Source organism: Choloepus didactylus, chromosome 7 (genome assembly GCF_015220235.1).
Source record: "Choloepus didactylus isolate mChoDid1 chromosome 7, mChoDid1.pri, whole genome shotgun sequence".
Taxonomy (NCBI): domain Eukaryota; kingdom Metazoa; phylum Chordata; class Mammalia; order Pilosa; family Megalonychidae; genus Choloepus; species Choloepus didactylus.
The window spans coordinates 42,901,536-42,926,083 of NC_051313.1; the positions used below are offsets into that span (position 1 = coordinate 42,901,536).

General features: G+C 35.2%; 1 protein-coding gene across 1 annotated transcript in view; it reads left to right on the forward strand.

Moving 5' to 3' along the window:
- The window catches only part of SEC63 (SEC63 homolog, protein translocation regulator), a 96,128-nt gene that overhangs the window by 29,029 nt on the left and 42,551 nt on the right, over positions 1–24,548 (forward strand). The window contains exons 2-4 of the mRNA XM_037842746.1: positions 13,704–13,803; positions 18,752–18,866; positions 20,710–20,822. Coding sequence (XP_037698674.1) covers positions 13,704–13,803; positions 18,752–18,866; positions 20,710–20,822 — 328 coding nt within the window. The remainder of the gene's footprint in view (positions 1–13,703; positions 13,804–18,751; positions 18,867–20,709; positions 20,823–24,548) is intronic.

Consider the following 24,548-nt stretch of genomic DNA (forward strand, 5'->3'; position numbering starts at 1 on the left):
CATAATAAAAGTTTTAGCTTCTCCTGAAGCTGTGATTTTTGGTGTTTTAGAACAGTGATTCCCAAGTATTCCCTTCTTAATTATCATTCTCATGCTTTTTCTATTTTTAAACATTGTGGGAACCAAGCTGCATTATTAAGGTAAAACTTGTTTTCCTATATATTTTTTAATTAATAGAAGATCACAAATTTCCAAACTGAGTAACAGTGAGTGAACTGGCATCACTATAGTAAGTCACTATATTTTTTCCAGATGCAGAAAGAGTTTGGGTAGCTAAAAAACTGGTGTGTGAGGTCTTTTAGACTTTTGAAAAAGTGACCATAACCTTCTGTTTTTTGTTACTATTTTCCTGGACACCTTAGGGACTTAGGAATAGTTTTAGGATTCACTAAATTTTGAAAAGAAGAGTGATACATCTTACTTTAATAGTTTATAATGAAACAATCTGGTACTTCTATATAACTTTATTAATTTTTATATTGCAAAATGTGTTCTAAAATTGATTTCTTAGCAACTTTTTATAATACTTCTCAAAATATCAAGATATGTATTGTATTTTATTTGAATTGATAAATGAAACACTTGATAGAAAGTTTGGTTTAACTGTGAAGACTGCTCTGCCAATTACATTAAACAAATATTTTCCATAAATTAAGCTATCTGCAACTTCAGGCTTTGACAAAATATATTTGAAGAAGAAGATAAAGTCATTTTATCAAAATTGTACCTTATTGGCAAAACTGTACTTTGTATTTTAAAAATAAGTTTTAGTATTTAGAATTTTTTAACTCTTTGAATGTATGGGGTAATTACAAGTTGCTTATAAATGAAAGCATAACATATTTTATTCTTTATGTTTAATAGTTTATGAATTTGTAGTATTTATATTGCCTTGTTAACTGTGTACAAAAAACATTGTAATGTCAGAAGTTTTCACATGTAAAGTTTATGGATGTTAAATTTCTTGAGAATGATAAACTTGATGTTCTCATTCTTTGGTGATATGTGCTAAAGCATTTAGGGGTAAAGGGTCTAGATGTCTGCAGTTTACCTGAAAAAAGTTCAGGAAAAAATGGGGAGAGAGTGATAGTGAGAAGGAAGTAGAGATTAAGCCAAGAGTGGCACAAAATGTTAACAACTGGTGAATTTAGGTGAAGGGTATTGTTCGTTATAGTATTCTTTTGACTTTTCTGAAGGCTTGAAAATTTAAAAATTAAAAGTTGGAAAACTTTACAGTCACAGGGTGTTCTGGTTTGCTAATGCTGACGTTTTGCAAAACAGAAATGGATTGGTTTTTTACAAAGTTACAGTCTTAAGGCTGTAAAGTGTCCAAGGTAAGGCGTCAACAAAAGAGTACCTTTACTGGAGAAAGGCCACTGGCATCCAGAAAACCTCTTAGCTGGGAAGGCATGTGGCTTGCGTCAGCTTCCAGATGATTGTCTTCAAAATGTTTCTCCAAGCTGCATTCAACATCAGGGGTCCACGACTCCAAGCATATCTGAGCTAAGCCAGCTGCTCTGAGGTCCTTCTGTTTGTGAGCTTTTATAGGGCTCTGGTGATTAAATCAAGACCCAGCCTGAATGGGTGGGGCCACACCTCCATGGAAACAATCAAAATGTTCCAACCTAATCAACGCTAATACGTGTACCCCCACAAGATTGCATCAAAGAACATGGCGTTTTGGGGGACATAACATATTCAAACCAGCACACAGGGAATAGAAAAATTAATTTCAAGAAGTATGTTTCAGTATTAGAAGAAATGACTTCGGATAAAAATTTATTACCTTAGGATAAAATTATGTGGGATAAATAGAATGAAGGCCTTGTTCATGAAATTTTGTAAATGGATGTGGATATGAAATGGCTTTGGTTTATTAGATTATCATTGGATAAATTTAAAAGCAATGAACTATTTTATTTTTTAAGCAGTTTTATTGAGATATATCACACACTCTACAGTCTATCCAAAGTATACAATCAGTGGCTCATGGCATCATCACATAGTTGTGTATTCATCATGACAATCAGTTTTAAAATGTTTTCATTACTCCAAAAAGAAAAAAATGTGTATATATAATAAAAGGAACAAAAAACGTCCCATAGCTGTATCTGCCCCCCCCCATTATTGATTCCTAGCATTGGTGTAGTACATTTGATACTATTGATGAAAGAATATTAAAATATTACTGTTAATTATAATCCATAGTTTGCCAGTAGGTTTTCCCATGTACCCCTCTATTATTAACTCCTTGTAATAGTGACGGACATTTGTTCTAATTCATGAAAGAACATTCCTATATTTGTACTGTTAATTAAAGTCATTGTCCACCACAGGTTTCACTGTGGTATGCAGTCCCATGTTTTATCCTGTAGCTGTCCTTCTAGTAGCATACATGACTGTAGACTTCCCTTTTCAACCACAATCACACTCATAATTCAGTACTGTTAGCTACACTTAACATAATGTGCTACCATCACTTCTCTTCATTTCCAAACATTTAAATTCAACCTAGTTAAAAATTCTGGACACATTAGGCATCCACTCCCCATTCTTTATATTCATTCTATCTCCTGGTAACCTGTATTCTATATTTTAACTCTATGAGTTTACATATTACAATTGGTTCATATTAGTGAGATCCTGTATAATATTTGTCCTTTTGTGTCTAACTTGTTTCACTCAGCATAATGTCCTTAAGGTTTATCCATGTTGTCGCATACTTGAGGACTTCATTCTTTCTTACTGCTGAATAACGTTCCATCTTATGTGTATACCACATTTTGTTTATCCGTTCATCAGTTGATAGACACTTGGGCTATGTCCATCTTTTTGAATAGTGCCACTATGTACATTGGTGTACAAATGTCTGTTCATATCCCTGCTTTCAGTTCTTCTGGGTATATACCTATTAATGGGATTGCTGGATCATATGGCAGTTCTAGTCTTAGCTTCCTGAGAAACCAAACTTTCTTCCACAGCAGCTGTACCATTTTATATTCCCACCAGCATGAATTAAATGTTCCTATTTCTTCATATCCTTTCCAACGCTTGTAGTTTCCTGTTTGTTAAATAGTGGCCATTCTAGTAGGTGTGAAATATTTCATTGTGGTTTTGATTTGCATTTCCCTGATAGCTACTGAAGTTGAGAATCTTTTCATGTTTCTTAGCCTTTGTATTTCCTCTATGCAAAAATGTCTTTCAAGTCTTTTGCCCACTTTTTAGATTGAGTTGTTTGTCTCTTTATTGTTGAATTGTGGTATTTTATTATATATTCTGGATATCAAACCCTTATGAGATATGTGGTTTCCACATATTTTCTCCCAAATACTTTCTCGCATTGAATAGGCTGCCTTTTCACCTTTTTGACAAAGTCCTTTGAGGCACAAAAGCATTTAAATTTGAGGAGATCCCATTTATTTTTTCTTTCATTGTGCTTTGGTTATAAAGACTAAGAAATCACTTTCTACCACTAGCTCTTGAAGATGCTTCCTTACGTTTTCTTCTAGGAATTTTATGGTACTGGCTCTTGTATTTAGGTCTTTGATCCATTACAAGTTAATTTTTGTATAGGGTGTGAGATAGGAGTCCTCTTTAATTATTTTGAATATGGATATCCAGTTCTTCCAGCACCATTTATTGAAGAGATGTCTATCCCAGTTAAATGTCTTGGGAGCCTTGTGAAAAGTCAATTAACCATGGATCTGAGTGTCTTATTTCTGACCTTTTGATTCAATTCCTTTGATCAATATGTCTGTCTTTATGCCAGTACCGTGATGTTTTGATCACTGTAGCTTTGTAATATGCTTTAAGGTCAGGAAGTGTGAGTTCCCCAACTTCAGTTTTCTTTTTGAAGACATATTAGGCTATTTGAGGCCCCTTACCCTTCCAAATAAATGTGATAATTGGCCTTTCCATTTCTACAAAGTGAGTTGTTAGAATTTTGATTGGTATTGCATTGAATCTGTAGATTGATTTGAGTAGAATTGACATCTTGATGACATTTAGCCTTTCCAATCCATGAACATAGAATGTACTTTCAGTTATTTAGGTCTTTGTTTTCTTTTAGCAGTGTTTTGTAGTTTGCTGAATATATGGGTCCTTTACATCCTTGGTTAAGTTTGTTCCGAGACATTTGATTCCTCTGGTTGCTATTGTAAATAGAATTTTTGTCTTGATTACCTCCTCGGTTAGCTCATTATTAGTGTAGAGAAACACCACTGATTTTTTTTTTTATTGAGATTGTTCACATATCATACAATTATCCAGTGATCCAAAGTATACAATCAGTTGCCCATGGTACCATCCATCACCACAATTAATTTTTTCCCAATTTTTAGATCATTTTCATTACTCCAGAAAAGAAATAAAGACAAAAAAAGGAAACTCAAAGCCTCCCATACCTCTAACCACCCCCCTCCATTATTGATTCATAGTTTTGGTATAGTACATTTGTTACTGTTGATGAAAGAATGTTACAGTACTACTAAGTATAGTATATAGTTTGCAATAGGTATATATTTTTTCCTATATGCCCTTCTATTACTAACTTGCGGTTATAGTGTCATACATACATAGTTCATGAGAGCGATTTCTAATATTTGTACAGTTAATTACAGACACTGTCCACCACAACATTACTGTTTTATACATTCCCATCTTTTAACTTCCAACTTTCCTTCTGGTGACCTACGTGACTCTTAGCTTACCCTTTCCACCACCTTCACACACCATTCAGCACTGTTAGTTATTCTCACAATGTGCTACCATCACATCCGTCCATTTCCAAACGTTTACGTTCACCCTAGTTGAACATTCTGCTCATAATAAGCAACTGCTTCCCATTCTTTAGCTTTGTTCTATATCCTGGTAACTTATATTTCAAGTCTATGAGTTTACATGTTATAAATTAGTTCATATCAGTGAGACCCTGCAATATTTGTCCTTATGTGTCTTGTCTTATTTCACTCAATATAGTACCCTCAGGTTTTCTTCATCAACCCATTTTTTTTAAGACTGTTTTGTTCACACCCCATACATTCCATCCAAAGTAAACAATTGTTGGTTCCCTGTATAGTCATATATTTATGTATTTTGCACCATCACCACTATTTATATAAGGACATCTCCATTTCTTCCACAAAAATGGATGAAAAGTCAAAGAAGGTAGAGGGACAAAAGAAAAAAGAAGAAAGAGAGAGAGAGAGAAAAACATGATGGCTAGAAAGCAGCAAAAGGAAAGATAGCATTCAACTAAAGTAGAATAAAGAGTCAGACAACATCACCAGTGCCAGAAGTCCCATACCCTTCCCCTATGTCCCTCCGCCCCACCCCCTTATGCATTTGGCTTTGGTATATTGCCTTTGTTATATTAAAGGACTGTACAATGTTTCTGTTAACTGTTGTCTCTAGTTTGCATTGATTGTATCTTCCCCCCAATCCCACCCTGTATTTAACACCTTGCCATGTTGACATTCATTTGTTCTACTTCATATAAAAACATTTGTACCTTTTATTACAGTCGTTGAGCACCCTAGGTTTCATTGAGTTATACAATCCTAGTCTTTATCTTTCGTCGTTCTTTCTGGTGTCCCACATGGTCTTAACCTTCCTCTTTCAGTCATGCTCACGGTCATCTTTGTTCTGTGTACTTACATTGCTGTGCTGCTATCTCCCCAAATTGTCTTCCATACCTCTCACTCTGTCTTTTCCTTTCTGTCTTCAGTGCTTCCTTTAGTGTTTTCTGTAGAGCAGGTATCTTGTTCACAAACTCTGTCATTGTCTGTTTGTCAGAGAATATTTTAAGCTCTCCCTCATATTTGAAGGACAGTTTTGCTGGATATAGGATTCTTGGTTGGTGGTTTTTCTCTTTCAGTATCTTAAAGATATCACCCACTTCCTTCTTGCCTCCATGGTTTCTGCTTAGAAATCTGCACATAGTCTTATCAAGCTTCTTCTGTATGTGGTGGATCACTATTCTCTTGCTGCTTTTAGGATTCTCTCTTTATCTTTGACATTTGATAATCTGATGTATCTTGGCGTAGGTCTATTCAGATCTGTTCTGTTTGGGGTATGCTGCATTTCTTGGATCTGTAATTTTATGTCTTTCGTAAGAGATGGGAAATTTTCATTGTTTATTTTCTATATTATTGCTTCTGTCCCTTTTCCCTTCTCTTCTCCTTCTGGGACACCAATGACATGTACATTCCTGCATTTCATTTTGTCCTTAAGTTCCCGGAGATGTTGCTCATATTTTTCCATTCTTTTGTCTATCTGTTCTTTTGTGTTTAGGCTTTTAGGTGCCTTGTTCTCCAGTTCCTGAGTGTTTTCTTCTGCCTCTTGAGATCTGCTGTTGTATGTTTCCATTGTGTCTTTCATCTCTTGCATTGTGCCTTTCATTTCCATAGATTCTGCCAGTTTTTTCAAACTTTCGATTTCTACCTTATGTCCACCCAGTGTTTTCATTATATGCTTCATTTCTTTTGTCATATCATCCCTAAATTTTTTGAATTGGTTTAGTATTAGTTGTTTAAATTCCTGTATTTCAGTTGAAGTGTAACTTTTTTCCTTTGGGCCATAACTTCATTTTTCTTAGTGTAGGTTGTAGTTTTCTGTTGTCTAGGCGTGGTTTCCTTGGTTACCCCAAACAGGTTTTCCCAGACCAGAAAGTCTCAGGTCTTGGAAGGAGGGAATCGTACCTGGTTTCCCTGAGGGTGTGTCTTAGAAGATTGGTACATCCTATGAGGCCTCAATTCACTGTGCTTTTCTGTTCAGCAGGTAGCACCTGTCAGCCTGTAGCTCCAGACCTGTGTAAGGAAGTGTGGCCCATGGCTGTTCCCCCCAAGCTCTGGGGTCTGGTTCTGAATTGAAGCCGGTAGTAGAGCTTGGCACCACCTTCTTCCTCTTAGAGAAGATACAGCCCCTAGGGAGATGTCATTTACATTTGAATAGTCTCTCTGCCTGAGCTATCTCCACCCTTGTCTGGGTCACAGTGCTGGGAACTGAAAATGGCTGAGGATTTCTCCACTGAGCCGAAAAAGGGACAGAAAGCCCTCTTCAGGGCCACCAAAAGTCTCTGTCTGCTTGTTGGGGATTTGTATCTTGTATTGAGCAGTCCACTCTTGTTAATTAAAACCCCAGTTGGAGTTCAGCTGAGCTATATTCACTTGCTGGGAGAGTGCTGCTGTCTAGCACTGCAAGGCTTTGCAGTTTGGGCTGTGAGGGATTGGGTTTCCTGACTTGGATCCACAGTTTTTACTTACAGCTTTTATGGTGCGATCTCGGGCATTCCTCCCACTTCAGGTTGTTGTATGATGAGTGGACAGTCACATTTGTGCCCCGGCAGTTAGTCCAGATTATTTACTAGTTGTTCCTGGTTGTTCATTGGTTGTTCCAGGGAGACAAACTAGCTTCCACTCCTCTCTATGCTGCCATCTTCTTCTCTGTCCAACACCACTGATTTTTGCATGTTGATCTTGTATCCCACCGCTTTGCTGAACTCGTGTATTAGCTTTAGTAGCTTTATTGTAGACTTTCTGGGACTTTCTAAATATAACATCATGTTGTCTGCAAATAGGGAAAATTTTGCTTCTTTCTTTCTGCTTTGGATGCCTTTTATTTTTATTTTACATTATTTTATTTTTGCCTGATTGCTCTAGCTAGAGCTTGACAGTGTGCATCCTTGTCTTGTTCCCAATCTTAGAGGGAAAGCTTTCAGTCTCTCATCATTGAATACAATGTCAGTTGTGGGCTTTTCATATATGCCCTTTATTATGGTGAGGGATGTTTCCTTCAATTTCTACCTTTCAAAGTGTTTTTTTCAAGAAAGGATGCTGGATTTTGTCAAATGCCTCTTCTGTGTCGGTTGAAATGATTATGTGGGTTTTTGTTTTGATTCTTTGATGTGGTATGTTACATTAATTGAGTTTCTTGTTTTGAAACACCTTTGCATACCTGGAATAAAACCCACTTGCTCTTGATGTATAATTATTTTAATGTGCTATTTAATTCGATTTGTCAGTATTTTGTTTAGGATTTTTGCATCTATATTAATGAGAGTATTGGTCTGTAATTTTCTTTTCTTGTAGTATCTTATCAGCCTTTGGTATTTTGGTGATGTTGACTCCATAGAATGAGTTAAGGGTGTTCCCTTTTCAATTTTTTGGAAGAGTTTGAGCAGGATTGCTGTTAATTCTTGGAATGATTGGTAGAATTCACCTGTGAAGCCATGTGGACCTGGGCTTTTCTTTATTGGGAGGTTTTTGATGACTGATTCAGTCTCTTTTCTTGTGATTGGTTTGTTGAGGTTTTGTATTTCTTCTGAAGTCAGTGTAGGATGTTCATGTGTTTCTAGGAAATTGTCCATTTTATCTAAGTTGTCTAGTTTGTTGGCATACAGTTGTTAATAGTGTCCTCTTATGTTCTTTTTTATTTCTTTGGGGTCTGTGGTAATGACCCTCTCTCATTTTTAATCTTTTTGCATCTTTTCTCTTTTTGTCTTTCTCAGTCTGGCTAAGGGTTTGACAATTTTATCGATCTTCTTGAACCATCGTATGGTTTTGTTGATTCTCTTTTTTTTTTTTGTTCTCAATTTCATTTATTTCCACTTTAATGTTTGTTATTTCTTTCCCTCTGCTTGCTTTGAGATTAGTTTGCTGTTTTTTCTCTACTTTCTCCAGATGTTCAGTTAGGTCTTTGATTTTTAGCTTTTTCTTCTTTTTAAAAGTAGATGCTTAGGACTATAAATTTCCCTCAGCACTGCCTTCACTGCATTCCATAAATTTTGATATGTTGTGTACTCATTTTCATTCATGAGATATTTACTGATTTTTTTGCAGTTTCTTCTTTGATCTACATGTTATTTAACCACCATAAATTTGTGAATTTTCCAGTTCTCTGGCTGTTACAGATTTCCAGCTTCATTCCATTATGTTTAGAGAAAGTGCTTTGTATAATTTCAGTCTTTTTAAATTTATTGAGACTTGTTTTCTGACCCAACATGTGATCTATCCTGGAGAATGATCTCCAGGATATAGAGATCATATAGAGATCTCCAGGATATAGAGATCAATAGAACATTGCTTTGGGGTGCAATGTTCTGTTTATGTCCGTTACATCTAATTCATTCATCATATTATTTTGGTTCTTTGTTTCCTTATTGATCCTCTGTTTAGATGCTGTATCTATTGATGAGACTGATGTGTTGATTTCTCCCACTATTGTTGTAGAGACATTTATTAATCCCTTCAGTTTTGCCAATGTTTTCTTCATGTACTTTGGGTCACCTTTGTTAAGTGCAATCATATGTTTGATTGTTATTGCTTGTTATTGCTTCTTGGTGAATTTCCCCTTTTAAAATATATATATATATATATATATATATATATATATATATATATATATATATAAATAATGTCCTTCTTTGTCTCTTATACCCCATTTCTCTTTTGCTTACTTGGATATCTTTTTCCAGTCTTTTCGCTTTCAACCTATTTGTGTCTTTTGGTCTAAAATGAGTCTCTTGTAAACAGCATAGAAATAGATCATATTTTTTTTTTTATGCATTCTGCCAATGTTCATCTTTAAATTGGGGAGTTTAATCTCTTAACATTCAGTGTTATTACTGTAAAAGCACTGCATTACTTCAATCATTTTATCCTTTGGCTTTTATCTGTTTTATTTATTTTTTTTCTTTGATGACCTCAGATCTTGCACTTAAGGTTTCTTTCAACTCTTGGGGTTCTTTGAATGTGGTAATAAGAGTTCACTCAGTTTCATTATAAATTTCTCATCCTGGCATGGACAGATAGATGCAACTATTTTTGAAATGGCACTCTGTAGCTTATGAAATGTTAGCTGCCCCACACCTGAAGTACCTCTGCAGACATACTAGCTTTGTGTTCAGCTGCTGACAGTGATCATGATACATTATGTTGTATTTTAAATCCCAGAATTGTTTTTTGACCTTGAAATTTCCCTTTTTTATAAACAGAGAATTTCTTAAAATAGTCTTTTATAAATTAACAATATTCCTAATATAATTTTAGTAGCCATGTCACTAGTAATTTTATCAACTATAAGCTTATAAGTGAACTTCTTTGTATTCTTGTGTTTTATAGGAAGACCAGAAGAACTTTCTTTGCTTGTGATAGCTACTTTTTTTTGTAATGCAATTTTATTGAGATATATTCTCATACTGTGTAATCCATCCAAAGAATATAATCAGTGGCTCACAGTATCATCATATAGTTGTGCGTTCATCACCAACCTACTTTGACTTAAAGTCATTCATACAGAGTTGGAATCTGTACCATGAGTATTTAATTGTTTTGAAAATCTAATTTCCACTATGTTGCTGTGTAAACCACACCCTATAGTACTTACTGATTAAGTATTCTCCTAGGTTAAGAATTAATTTTTAGGTTGGAAGAGTGGGGCATGTGAGGTGTATGCATACACTGTGCAAGAATAAGGGAACTGAAAACCGTGTATACTCTCTTTGCTAAAGATTATCATTCTTTTGACTAGATTAAGCAGTTTGGTTCCTAAAGAGACCTGAGCATTGTTCTTATAACCTTATCAAACATTTTCTTGGTCTTATACTTGAAAATGGGAGACTAATTTTAAGGATTTGTTTCATTGACTTGATAAGGTGTAGATAAAAATACCAGTGATGTTGTCAAAAGTATATATATGATTTAATGATAGCAGTGAGAAAATTAATATTACTGCCATCTCATTCTCAGATCCCACTCAAGTTTTGGCACTTGTCTCCAGGATGGCCTTTATAGCAAATGATCCAGTTCAGAATCACACATCACATTTAGTTGAGTTGTTTCTTTAATCTCCTTCAGCCTTGAAGAGTTCCTCAGTCTTCCTTTGACTTTAAAGACCACAGACCAGTTATTTTGTAGAATGATTATCAATTTGGGTTGTCTTACGTTTCCTCATTAGAATCAGCTCATGTATCTCCGGGTAGGAATTTCACAAAGCTGATTTTTTGTACTTTGCATTCTATCAAGTGGTATATGATTTCAGTTTTCTGTTGCTGATGATTTCACTGATCACTTGGTTAAGGTTAGTGTCTGCGTACATTCCTGTATTAGTTTTCCATTGCTTCTGTAACAAATTACCACAAATTTAGTGGCTTAAGACAACAGATTTATTCTTTTACAGGTCTGGAGACCAGAAGTACGAAATCAGTTTGACTAGCTACAGTCAAGGTGTTGGCAGAGTTGGTTCCTTCTGGTGGTTCTAGGGGAGAATCCATTTCCTTGCATTTTCCAGCTTCTGTAGACAGCCCACATTCCTTGACTTGTAGCCCCTTCCTCCATCTTTAAAGCACATCAACTCAGCATCTTTTCCTGTCATTACATTGCTTTCTCTGCCTTTGATTCTTCTACCTCCCTCTTAAAAGGACACTTTTGATTATATTGGGCTCAATCAGATAATCTCTTATTTCTGGATCCTTAATTTAGTCACATTTGCAAAGTCCCTTTGTCTATGTAAGGTAACATATTCACTGATTCTGGGTATTAGGATGTGGACATCTTTGGTGGGGCAATTAGCCTACCTCATTTCCCCACTGTAAAGTCATCCTTTTTTACTTTGTACTTAATATTTTGTGGGGAGGTACTTGGAAACTATGTAAATATCCTGATCATTATCAAACCATTAAATATAAATATAAAGTATTTCTATTTAATGGTTTCTTACATTATTCAATGGATTATAATTTTTCATTATCATTTATTATGATATTTGGATTGTCCTCAATTTGGCCAATGGAGCCACTTTTAATATCCTTCATTCTTTGAGCACTTTCTTGCTTTGTGGCACAACAAGAATTTTGAATTCATCTTGTACTTTTCCTAAGCGGTTGAACCAGTTATTTTTCCAAGGATCCCTGGTTCTTGCTAAACCGGAATGGTACTTCTGGGCACTAGGAAGCCAAAATCTGGGCTCTGGGTGTGCTCATTGCTCTTGGACCCACCTGGTAGACAGAGCTAGGGTGTGTGTGTGTGTGCATGTGTTTGTGTATGTGTATGTTTGTGTGTGTGTGCATACATTTAGATTTATATTTGTATACTAAAGGATGTTAGTTCATGTTGCTTCCTTCACTTCCAATCCGATATCACAGGGTTCATTCTTGTTTTCTGTTTTTTCATATTGGTACTGTATTAACAGGGTTCTCTAGGGAGGCAGAACCAATAGGAGATATCTGTAAATACGAGATTTTATAAAAGTGTCTCATGCAACTGTGGGGATGCATGAGTCCAAATTCCATAGGACAGGCTGCAAGTTGGCAACTCCAGTGAAGGTTTTCAGTGAATTCCCCAGGAGGTGCTGGCTGTGTGAAGTAGAGATGAAAATTCTCTCTTGTGACTGCTGAAGTCATCACTTCTCTTTTTAAAGCCTTCAGCTGATTGGATTAAATGTCTCTCATTGCTGAAGACACTCCCCTTAGTTGACTGTAGATGTAATCATTCATAGATGCAATCAACTTACTGATGATTTAAGTCCACAAAATGTCCTCACAGTAGCAGTTAGACCAGTTTTTGCTTGACCAAATAATTGCATGAACCTAACCATCACAGGTACTCCTTTCTCCGGCAGTGGAGAATTGACTCAAGTACTCTTAATATATTAACGTATTTTGGTCCTCTGTATATAACCAGTCTTCTTTTCTGCTACTTCTCCCTCCTGCACTCAATCCTTTACCATATGTGATACTGATACCTCCTGTAGGTAGCTCTCCCATGTGGATGCCTTCTTCAAAGCATTGTGGTTTCAGGGTTGTTGGACTTCTTTCATGGTGTTTTTGGAACACTCTTGTTATATGCAGAGTTCTTTATCTATCTGGTATTTCTTTTAAGGTCTGTAGTTTTGTAGAATCTTATTTTAAAACTTAATTTTTTTTTTTTTAACTTGGGAGAGTTATTCAAACCAGTGGTTGTGGTGAGTTTAAAAATGCTTGATATTTTGGCTTTAATTTAATTCCCTTTTTAATTGAATTGCATTTTTTTTCCTGGGGACTAAAGTAATACCTTTTGTCACAACTCTTAATTAAATAAACCTATCTTAATAAGTTCTTATGAATTTGGGTGACTTTTCCAATTTAATGTAAATAATTAGAATTTGTGATATTGAATTTTACTCATCACGTTGGTTTTGACTGAAAGTTGATTTTATGTTAAAACTCCAAGTCCTATTGATTTTATATTTTAAATAGATGAAATCTAAACTTTGATTAGGGGGTATTTTGGTAAGTAATTATTTTCATGTTTAAAGAGGATAATTTCTGCTCAGCTTCCTTAAGCCACATGTTGGGTATTTTACACATTTTGTCCTTCTAAAGCGAAAGAGAAAGGAGGAGAAAATTTTCTTAGAAATTACTGACTTCATGACTAAATATTTTGGCGTCAAGTCACTTTTTGTGTTTTTCAACTAGAAGTTACTTATTTAAGTCTCACATGAAAAATGTTGGTTTGGTATTTGAATGACGTTTTCCAGATAGATCATTTGTTCTAAATGGCTGAAAATTTAACCTATGTTGTGAATTTATTAAAGGTTATTTAAATTAGCAGTACTTTCATGTTCCAATAAAAGATTAGCATGGTAATAAAGACAAAGGTGGTATAAATTCTGGTTTTTCCTTCACTGTGAAAAATGGTTTCACTCACCTTATTTTTCTTTCTTGACAGAGCAAATTCGATTAAAGAATATCAGAAAAGTCTATGGAAGATGTATGTGGTATCGTTTACGGTTATTAAAACCCCAGCCAAATATTATTCCTACTGTAAAGTAAGTAATGGATTTTAATAAAAATTATATTTAGTTATTACTTTTTGCTAGGTAGTGTAAATAGGGGTGTAATGATAAATATAATATTGTATCTGAAGATAACTTGTAGCCTTAAAATTGTAAATTTGATTAGTAAATTTGAGAGCTCTCTGAACAAAGTAGTTTAGAAGTTCAAAGGTGAGAGTATACTTCTCACTTGGGGGAGAGGGTGAGAGAGAGAAATCAAATCTTGCACCTTGTGTCAGGATTTACATTTTACTGTAAAGACTATGGAGGAATCTTTAAAAGATTTCAAAAGCAGGGATGTGACATGGTCAAGCTTGCATTTCATGGTGTGAGAATTAAAGTTTATTGAGCACATACTCTGCCAGATGTTGTGGCAGGGCTTTCTGTGTAACCCCATTTAAGTCTATATTAACTTCAGAGTAGATGGTTTTGCTGCTTTTTCTCAGATAAAGAAACTGAGACTAATCAAGATGAGGTAACTTCACCAAGCTCATGTAGCTAGAAGGGTGGAGTGGGGGACCAAGTCATCCTCTATATTGGCAGGTTCATCTGCATAAATGGCCATTAGCATGAGTAATTAGGGCCAGCCTACTTGATTCTGTGAGGCTGTGGGGCATGCTGGTTAAGAGCCTAGGCTTTTGATTTTCATCCTAAATCGTCAGTTTAGAAGTAATAGGTGAAAGTATGACAGGAGGTGGAAGAATTGCCATTGCAGGGCTGTATTTTGAATTACCTCCATCTCTGTCTATCTAGTAGATAGGAGGGGAAGATCTAGTGGAGAAAATTTAGTAAGAGTAGAATCAGTTGTTTTGTAATCTTGGTTTACATGAAAATAGTTTTCAACATATCTTTGTAATTTCAGGGGGTTTAAATAGTCTCCCTTACTCTTTGTAAGGCTTTGACTTTGCTACTTCAGGCCCCTTTGTTCTAGGGGCAGGGAAATCTTAACTTTGTTGTTCAGTTTTCAATGACATGAAAGTAAGGGGGAAATTAGTCTTTACAGGAGTAGCTTTTATATTTACTGTTTGTTTTTTCTTTGCTATTGGCTCTCATTTAAGCTTTTATGAGATAGCAAGGTAGACATTTTTTGTCCTCCCATTTTCTTCTCTTTTCCAGTTTTGGCCAATACTTTGTTGAATGTCTGAACCTTATTTTCTAAGAAAATAAAACTCTGAAGTTCTCTTCAGCGATTAGCAGACTGATTTACTTAAATGAAAATATAGAATAAGGAATTCTTAGGTCAGGAAGAATTAAGTAGATACCAGTAACACTTTAGAAACCATCGAAACCTTCAAAAAATACTTTTTTGAAATATTCTTTGAAAATTAAGCAGTCATTGATAATGCTCTTATGACAGCATCTCTGAAACTAAGGCATATAATTTCTGAAAGTTGCTTCCAAAATCACATTTAAAGTATGCTTCAAGAAAAAGTGTGAGACCTCACAAGTAATTACTGAAGCTATGTGCAGGGAAAATGCCTATCTTTTTTGGGGAAACGAAATATATTTTTTGATAATTGGGCGTAGACACCCACACTGTTATATTTCCACCTTTGCTTTGGCTCTCAGGAAGCTAGAGCACGGTTTTATTAGTTGTGGTAACTTTCATCAGCTTGGGAGGTTGTGTCATAACCCTGTCCTTCTCCCTTCATTCCTTAGCTCAGAGAGCCAGAAACCACATGGAAAGAATCTAACATAGAATCTGGCATATCCTAGAAGTTTGTTCCCTGTTTTGGTTTGCTAATGCTGCCGTTATGCAAATACCAGAAATGGATTGGCTTTTATAAAGGGGGTTTATTTGATTACAAAATCACAGTCCTAAGGCCATAAAAGGGTTCAAGGGTTCCTCTCTTAGCTTCTCTGGAGCAAACTCTGGGTTAGCATCTCCAAAGTGTTAGCAAAAGCCTGCTTTCAACAGCTGTTTCCAAAATGTTGCCCTTGGGGCGTTTTGTCCTCTCTTAGCTTCTTCAGTTCCTGTGCATCTAAGCATCTGAGTTCCTCTCTTAGCTTCACCAGCAGACCTTTTCTCTCCAAAATGTCCCTCTCAGCTGCTCTGAGGTCTTTCTGTGTGTGAGCAGTCTCCAGTGATTAAATCAAGAATCCACCCTGAAGGGGTGGGGTCCATATCCCCATGGAAATAATTTACTCAAATGTTTCACCCACAGTTGATTGAGTCACATCTCCATGGAAACACTCAATCAAAAGATTTCAACCTAGTCAACACTAATACATCTGCCCCCACAAGACTGCATCAAAGAACACAGCGTTTTGGGGGACATAATACTTCCAAACCGGCACTTTCCCTTTCCTTTCGTTCTTTGTTTCCTTTTAAATTTTGCTTTAGTGGTTTAGTTTCATTTTATCTTTGTTTTGTGAGCTTTGTTAAATAAAGCCTTTTGGAACAGTTGGCAAAGCAAAATGTGGAGTTATTAATTTGTGGGAGAATAAGGTATATTTTCAAGTATTCTTTAGTATATTGAAGGCATTAGCAAACTTTGGGTTGAGTTAAAAATTTGCTATCTTTAATTATCTTCATTATTCATTCAACAAGTAGTGATTGCGTGCCTGGTATGTGTTAGGTGTTGTACTAGGTTCTGGATATACTGTGATTGAACAGATAGAGATGGTTCAACAACTTAAAGTCCTGGGAAAGACTGGCAAGTAAGTAGGTAATGATAATAGAATTTATTAAGGGTTGGGGGAAGGACAGGTGCCATGAAAGAGCAGAGGAAGGGTTCCTACCTGGCTCCAGGTAGAAAAGGCATCCCTGAGTTAGGCCCAAGTTGAGATATGAGATGTGGCTAAGAATTACTAAAGCAGCCAATAGCTAACATGAATTGATTGTTTACTACCTACCTGTGAGGCACTTTTTAGGTATTGTACGTACCTAAATTCATTTAATTCTCACAACTACCCTAAAAGTTGGAAGCTAGGCATAAAAGGGTAAGTAATTTGCCAAGGCTACTCAGTTAATAAGTGGTGAAGCTGGGAGTTCCACCCACATAGTTTTGTTCCAGAGTCTGTGTTCTTAACTATCTCTCCCTAGCTAGCCAGATAAAAGTTGGGGAGTGGTTCAGGTAGGGTTCCCTCTCCTCTTTGGGCATGTGTAGATGGTATAGAAAGCAGCTTGCAGTTATACGCTTGAAATGAATTTAAAGTTGTATTTTGGCCAAATGGAAAGAAATTTTCATCTGAGTGCCAAATTGTGTTTGAGCTCCTCTGGGATTAATCAAAACTGAGTAAGATCCTGTTCATGCTCTCAGGAAGCTTACAGTGAGTCAGAGGGAAATAGTTATGGGTTGTGCTTCTTTGTGGCTGTAACAATCTCCCTGGTGGTCATCTTGACAAGGGGTAAGGATGCTTCTTGGAGGATAAATCATTTGAGTCGTATCTTGAAGGTTGAATAGAGTTTGAACAGGCAGAGATGGGGCAGGAGAATTCTAGGTGGAGAGATCCATGAGAGAAAAAAAAAAAAAAAGCATGGTGGTGTGAAAAGGGAGAAGGGGAGTTGTTTTGCTTGAAAAATTGGAGCAATAAAGGTAAGCAGGTAGGTTGGAACTGGATCCCTAGAGGCTTATTCCAAATGAGCTAATTTAAGCTACATTAGATTGTTACCAAAAGAGCTCAGACACATGGAAAGTTTTCTTTGTCTTTGAAAATAGGTCACTCCAATTTTGTTTGATTAGGCCTACTATGATTCATTTTATGTCTCTAACAATTCCTGCTCAGTGTAACAAATTTTGGTTATACCAAGGATATAAAAAAGTAAAAATCATTCAGTTTCAGTACCTAAAGACAACTATTATTAAGATGATTACCTTCCAAACTTTTCTTTATAGTATACTTTTATATTTATAAAAGTAGAATTGTAATATACATATAGCTTTGAAAATGTTCTTTTTTCATTTAACGATACAAAGCAATCATCTACAGCAAATATTACTTTTAGTAAGTATGTATTATTTCACTGTATGGATGCACTGTTAAATTTATTTGTGGTCGTTTATTGATGGATATTTAAGATGTTTGTTTGAATTCGTTCATTCGTTTATTTGTGTTTTGCTATAATTTACAACTGTAACCTTCCTTTTACACTTTATACACTTTATTCTAGCTTATTTCCTTCTAAATTTCTTGAAGTGGGGTGGATTGAGAGATAAAAGGGTATGTACTTCTTTAGAGGTCTTGATACTTCATTGCCAGATACTCCTTCAGAGTGTAGAGTGTATGGGAGTTATTTTTTTTTCTTTAGCTCTCCAACACCTGTTAAAATTACTCTTTTAAATATTTTTACGGTAAAAACAGCATATTGGAGGGGGGGGGAATTAGTTTTTAAAAATTGTATGTTGATTTTATGCTTTTTTAACCTGATCACATCTTTTCTGTGCCTATATTGATTATAGAGTTCCATTGTGTGGCTGTGTCATGGGTTTATTTAATTAGTCCCCTGTAATTTGTTGTTTCCAAAGTTTTATAGGTGCAGCTATTTATTCATCTTTGCATAATTGACCAATTATTTTTCTAAGGGTTTCTACTAAAAGTGGAATTGCTAGGTCAAGAGCAATTCTTTTTTTACATAAAATGGTTTACTGAATACTTAGTATTTATATATTTTAGCTAATTTAATGGGTCCAATAGGTTAATAAGTTGATTTAACCTCTAAACTTAAAACCATGCAAATAGTTAACTGAGAGAATCTATTACATGAAAGGTGTTGTACTAGATTCTGGAGAATTCAGAAGTGAAAAAGATACTGTCCTTGCTGTAAGAGGCATTTATAACCCAGTGACTATAGAATATGAGTTTGTAAATGAGTAGCATAGTGATATGGAACTACTTTAGATTGTTTTATGCCTTGATCTTGCCATAATGTCTTTATACTCTTAAAGGAACATCATATACATGTCTTTATTTATACGTCATTTATCTTTTTCTTAAACAGGAAGATAGTTCTGCTTGCAGGATGGGCATTGTTTTTATTCCTTGCGTACAAAGTTTCCAAAACAGACCGAGAATATCAAGAATACAATCCTTATGAAGTATTAAATTTGGATCCTGTGAGTAGTATTTCTATTTAATACACGTTAATTTAGTGATCCCATGAAAATACTATAGGTCTACATCCAAAAAGAAATTGGATCATGCCTTAAGAAATCAGACTGTGCTCATTAACATTTTTTATTACAGTAAGATGTCTAATTCATTTTTCTTTGTTTGTGTGTGTGTGTGTGTGTGTGTCAAGATAGAGATGTTGATTGCTATCCTATTAGGGTATTAAAGATTAGTTTGTACTTGCTTAAATGTAAGAATATTTGGAAATGAGATAAGTTAGTGAGCAAATTTTTAAAAAAGCCACCTCCAAGACTGCTTTAATGCAAAGTTAAAAATACAATGGGGAGGGGAGGGCAGGGGGTTCATTTATATTAGTTGTATGGTAAAAAATCTTATGATCTTGTGTTGGTTTATACTTGGGCAGTGTGTTAAGTCTTTCTTGGGTCTTCTGAAGAACTGGTGTGGAGGTCGGTGGCATACAAGTTCAGGTTAACCCCAAATGTATACCCCTTAAGTGATCTCTTGATTTAGCTTGATTGATGGGTCCTAATAGAAAATTAGTCTTTTATGTATATGAGTAGAGTGTTATAAAAAATGAAAGGAAGATGAAACTATCAAACTACAACCCAGAACCCTTGAATCTTGAAGACGATTGTATAAAAATGTAGCTTATGAGGGGTGACAGTGTGATTGGGAAAGCCATAGGGACCACTCTCCCTTTGACCAGTATTGGATGAGTAGAAAAATGGGGGCAAAAAAAAAAGGCACCCACCCAGTGTTCTTTTTTACTTTGATTGTTCTTTTCCACTTTAAGTTTTATTCTTATTATTTTTGTGTGTGTGGTAATGAAAATGTTCAAAAATTAATTTTGGTGATGAACGCACAACTATATAATGGTACTGTGAACAACTGAATGTATGCTTTGTATGACTGCATGGTATGTGAATATTTCTCAATAAAATTGAATTAAAAAAAAAAAAAGAAAGGTAGAGATCATCTAGTCTTTTTTTAAGATAGTGAAAATGAGGCCTGGAAACTTTTTGACTTGTCTGGGGTCCCATAACTTCTAAGAAGTGGCTAAGCTGAATCAGTGTGCTTTCCATTTTTTTCTTTTTCCCAAACCCTCTAATCTTTTACTTCTAGTCTCTGTTCAGTAGGTGCTTGATCCAGAGAGTCATATAATACATAGTAAGGAGTGTGTTTGTTTTGTAGTTTCTGCTTTGTAGAAGAGAGGTTTGTATATCGTCTAATTTTTCTTATTGGGATGACCTTGGTCATCAAGAGAAATTTTCTAAAATTGAAACCTTGGAAATTAAATGCAATTAAAAGATAAAATCTTAGCAATTTAATTTCATAAAAATCAATATGAAAACTTTATTAATAGAGATTAAGTCTAGTTAGGAAACAATTATTAAGGTAAAATTATTCAGTGTTTACTTAATAATGACAAGCAGATGAAACCAGGTATTCCTCAGATTATTCCTTATAAAGGAAGTTGACCTTTGGTTGGAAGGCTTTATCAAGCAGACTTAATTTATTTTGATCATTCTTTAATATTTAAATTTCAGCATTTTGTTTTATGTAAATGTGCCATTATGTGGTTTCACTGTCAAATCCTCAGTAAGTGGTTCTTGGCACATAGTAGGTGGTCAATAAAATAAATATGTGGGATAAAATATATTTTTATTTAAAAACATAGGATGAAATTTATGGGACAAAATGTATGGGAAGAAAACTTCTCATTTCTTCTTTTTTAAAATAATAGTTCATATTTTAAGTTCAAAATAAAATGAATTATTTTGTTACAGCATTGTGCTTATTTTTACTAAGGCAAAGTTTTCCTTTTAGGGGGCAACTGTTGCAGAAATTAAGAAACAGTATCGTTTGCTGTCACTTAAGTACCATCCAGATAAAGGAGGTGATGAAGTTATGTTCATGAGGATAGCAAAAGCTTATGCAGCGTAAGTATTATAGGACTTATTACACATATTTAGGAGTGGTAAAGATAGTTTTCTATTTTAATAAAATAGTAAAATTGTTGTTACACATTTTCATCAAATGCTGATCTCATATGTTGAGCCTGTCATTTATGGAACTACCTGGGAGCCCTAAAGTGGCAGTTTAATAAAAACTTAATTTAAAGTAACTTAGAGTTGGCATTTACGGAAGTGCTTTTGATATGTGAACTCAGTTAAATTAAACAGTTACATGATATGTTAATTGAGTTATAGTCTCAATTGAGCCATATTCTAAGCATCCTGATTAGAAGAGAGTTAACCTTGTTTTCATTTCTAGGCTTTTTATTAAGGTATCTCTATTTCTCCTGTTTTAGCAGTATAGCCTGTCTCATTTAAACTATTTAAAGACAAGTTTAATTTTTGCTTTTCTCGCTTTTCAGAATTTCTTTATGCTAGGTTATTCCTAGTTACTTTGTTGTTAATTGCTGTACTTGTTGAAATATTGTGGATTTTTAAGTTCTCCATTTTTTTAATGCTTAGAAACTTTCTTCAACAATCTTTTCAGAACTCACAAACCTTTTTTTCCTTTGTTGGCTTAGAATGTAGACATACTTGTATTTTTATTGTCAAAATACAGATCTTAGTCACACACATATTATATGCATATACATATGTGTGCAATTATAAACTTTGGGGAACATTTTATGCACACTTTTTCAGAAATAGAATACAGTATATAAAATAGTAGATATTTCTTGGGTTTAGTATTAGAAGAGATAAAAATTAGCTGCATTCTCAGGACTCATGATATCCCCACACAGCGTGGATGCTGAAGTAAAGAGAAAAGTACATAAAGTTGTTTCTGATTACTTAATGATGTGTATTTTGTGTGCTAATTTAAAAAATACTAAGTAAATAATAGGATACTCGGATATAATAGCAAACTGTGAAAGTGGCATGTGAATGAGAAGTTTGGGAAATACTGTCTTGCTCATTTTTGTGCTTAATAAAGCATATTGACTGTATCCCTTCTACACTCCCCCCTCCTTTTTCTGGACTGCTGGTTATCTATATGAATGATAAATATACTTTATCATTCTGTAAAGTAATGCCCTCAGGAACTTCTGAAGAGTGTACTACATTTTCTGCACAACAAATGTCTTCCAGATTGCTGTCTTTCGGTTGGTGTCTTCCCTCTTTTGTCAGTGTGTCTGCTTCAAGGATTTATTCTCTTTATACAAGTATTACTGTGCTTTACTTGCTGTCTTCAGGTAATTTAAGAAGACCTGAAGATTTACAGATGAAGTCAGACAGCCAAGATTATTTAATTGGTAGCTTTAATTTTTGTGCCTTGGGTATAGGGTTTTTTCCCCCTCAGTCTTCAGGTATTATAACATTTTCTGATTCATGGTTTTGTTCTCAGATTGTAGGAAATAAGACTCTTGATGATGTATGGTCACTCACTGTTTTCAAAAATGCAGAAGAATAAGGCCTTTGGTTTTAATTCTGTTACATGATCAAGTTATAGAATATTTTGTATTTAAATGTCTTAAGTTAATTGATGGTCTATCAGTCAAACAAAGAAGTAAAATGATTATGGGACTTAGAACTTGAGATCTTGTATTCTGTACAAGTATAGTTAGAGTTGTATCTTTTACTAATTATAAGCTCTGAATAATTGAATTGACATTGCTATCATATATATAAATAGCAGCCTTAAGTATTACTCAGAGCAATTTTTTTAAATTAAATTCAGTTTTATTGAGATATATTCACATACCATGCAGTCATCCATGGTGTACAATCAACTGTTCACAGTACCATCTTATATATTCATCTCCCCAATCTATTTTTTTACATTTTCCTTACACCAGAAAGAATCAGAATAAGAATAAAAAAAAAAGTAAAAAAGAACACCCAAATCATCCCCCCCATCCCACCCTATTTTTCATTTAGTTTTTGTCCCCATTTTTCTACTAATCCATCCATACACTGGATCAAGGGAATGCGATCCACAAAGTTTTCACAATCACACTGTCACCCCCTTGTACGCTACATTGTTACACACTCGTCTTCAAGAGTCAAGGCTACTGGGTTGCAGTTTGATAGTTTCAGGTATTTACTTCTAGCTATTCTAATACATTAAAACCTAAAAACAATTGTCTATATAGTGAATAAGAAAGCCTATCAGAGTGACCTCTCGACTCCATTTGGAATCTCTCGGCCACCAAAGTTTCACTTTGTTTCATCTCACATCCCTCTTTTGGTCAAGAAGGTGTTCTCAATCCCTCGATGCTGGGTTCAGACTCATCCCTGGGAGTTATTTCCTGTGTTGCCAGGGAGATTTCTACCCCTGGGAGTCAGGTCCCACGTAGGGGGGAGGGCAGTGAGCTCACCTGCTGAGGTGGCTCAGCTAGAGAGAGAGGGACACATCTGAGCAACAAAGATGCACTCAGGGGGAGACTCTGAGACACAATTATAAGCAGGTTTAGCCTCTTCTTTTCAGTAATGAGCTTAATATGGGCAGGCCCCAAGATAGAGGGCTCGGCATACCAAGCTGTCAGTCCTCAGTGTTTGTGAGGACATCAGCAACAGTCCAGGTGAGGAAGTCCAATGCTTCCGCATTTTCCCCCGGCTCCTCAGGGGGGCCCTGCGTATATATTTTTATTCTCCACCCAAATTACTTTGGGATTTGTTGTCAAGCAATTTTTGAAATGCAGTTATAGGCTTTGATCTGCAAAGTGTTTATTAGGATCTTTGTTATTCAGGAAATTTTCTCTTCCCTTATTTGCCCATATAATAAACCAACTGGGGAATTCCTATTTCTTCATACCAGATTCTAACTTAAGGCAAACGAGGTTTAGTTATTTATGAGCAGTTGGACTAACTGTTCAATCTCTGGGTTATTCTTCTGGATACAGTCGGAATCTGGTTTTTAGGTGTGAAACTTAGCTTAAGCTACGTTATTCGAAGTGGGTAGCATAGGTGTTTTCGTCAACATAGTTTAATTTAAGAAGTGTGTTTTATTGTGTTCCTGTGCATGAGTATGTAACTTAACTCTATGCGGCCAATTCAGAATTACACACTTAAAATTTAATGAAAGCATTCTCTTGGATCAGGATTTGTAATCTGGAGTCCTTGAAATTGTATGCAGAGTTTATGTGTATATGTAAATGTTTATTTTTTCCAGGGCAGAGGGGCCATAGATTTCAGTATATTCTTAATAGGATCTATGACTACCATCTCCCTCCTCCCAAAGCTAAGAGGTGTAATCACGTTCAGGCAACTTCTCAGTAATTCCACTTTAAAAAAATTATGTTAGTATCATTGGTCTTGTTCAAGCTTGTTATGTATGTATTATACTAAAATCGCATAGTTCTTAAGTACTGAAGTCTCAGGAATGATATACTGAAGCAACAATAGGTAGCAAATAATCATTTGCTTTCTTATATTTTAGAAAAACTTGATTTTTTTGATTAGGCTGAGAATCCAACATGGTGTCTGTCACACAGCATTTTTACGAGTAGGCTTAATACAATTGTAACTAGGTATGTGCATGCACACTGCAAATCAAAACTGCTTCTTTGATATGAGCTGTGTTTTATTTTGCAAAGTCTGAAGGCATTGTGTAGAAAACAGCAGTTTGTTGTGCTGTCATCAATGGAAAGGCAGAAGGGCACAGATAATTATTTTTGGGGAAAAGGATCTGATTAGAAAACGGAATATTGA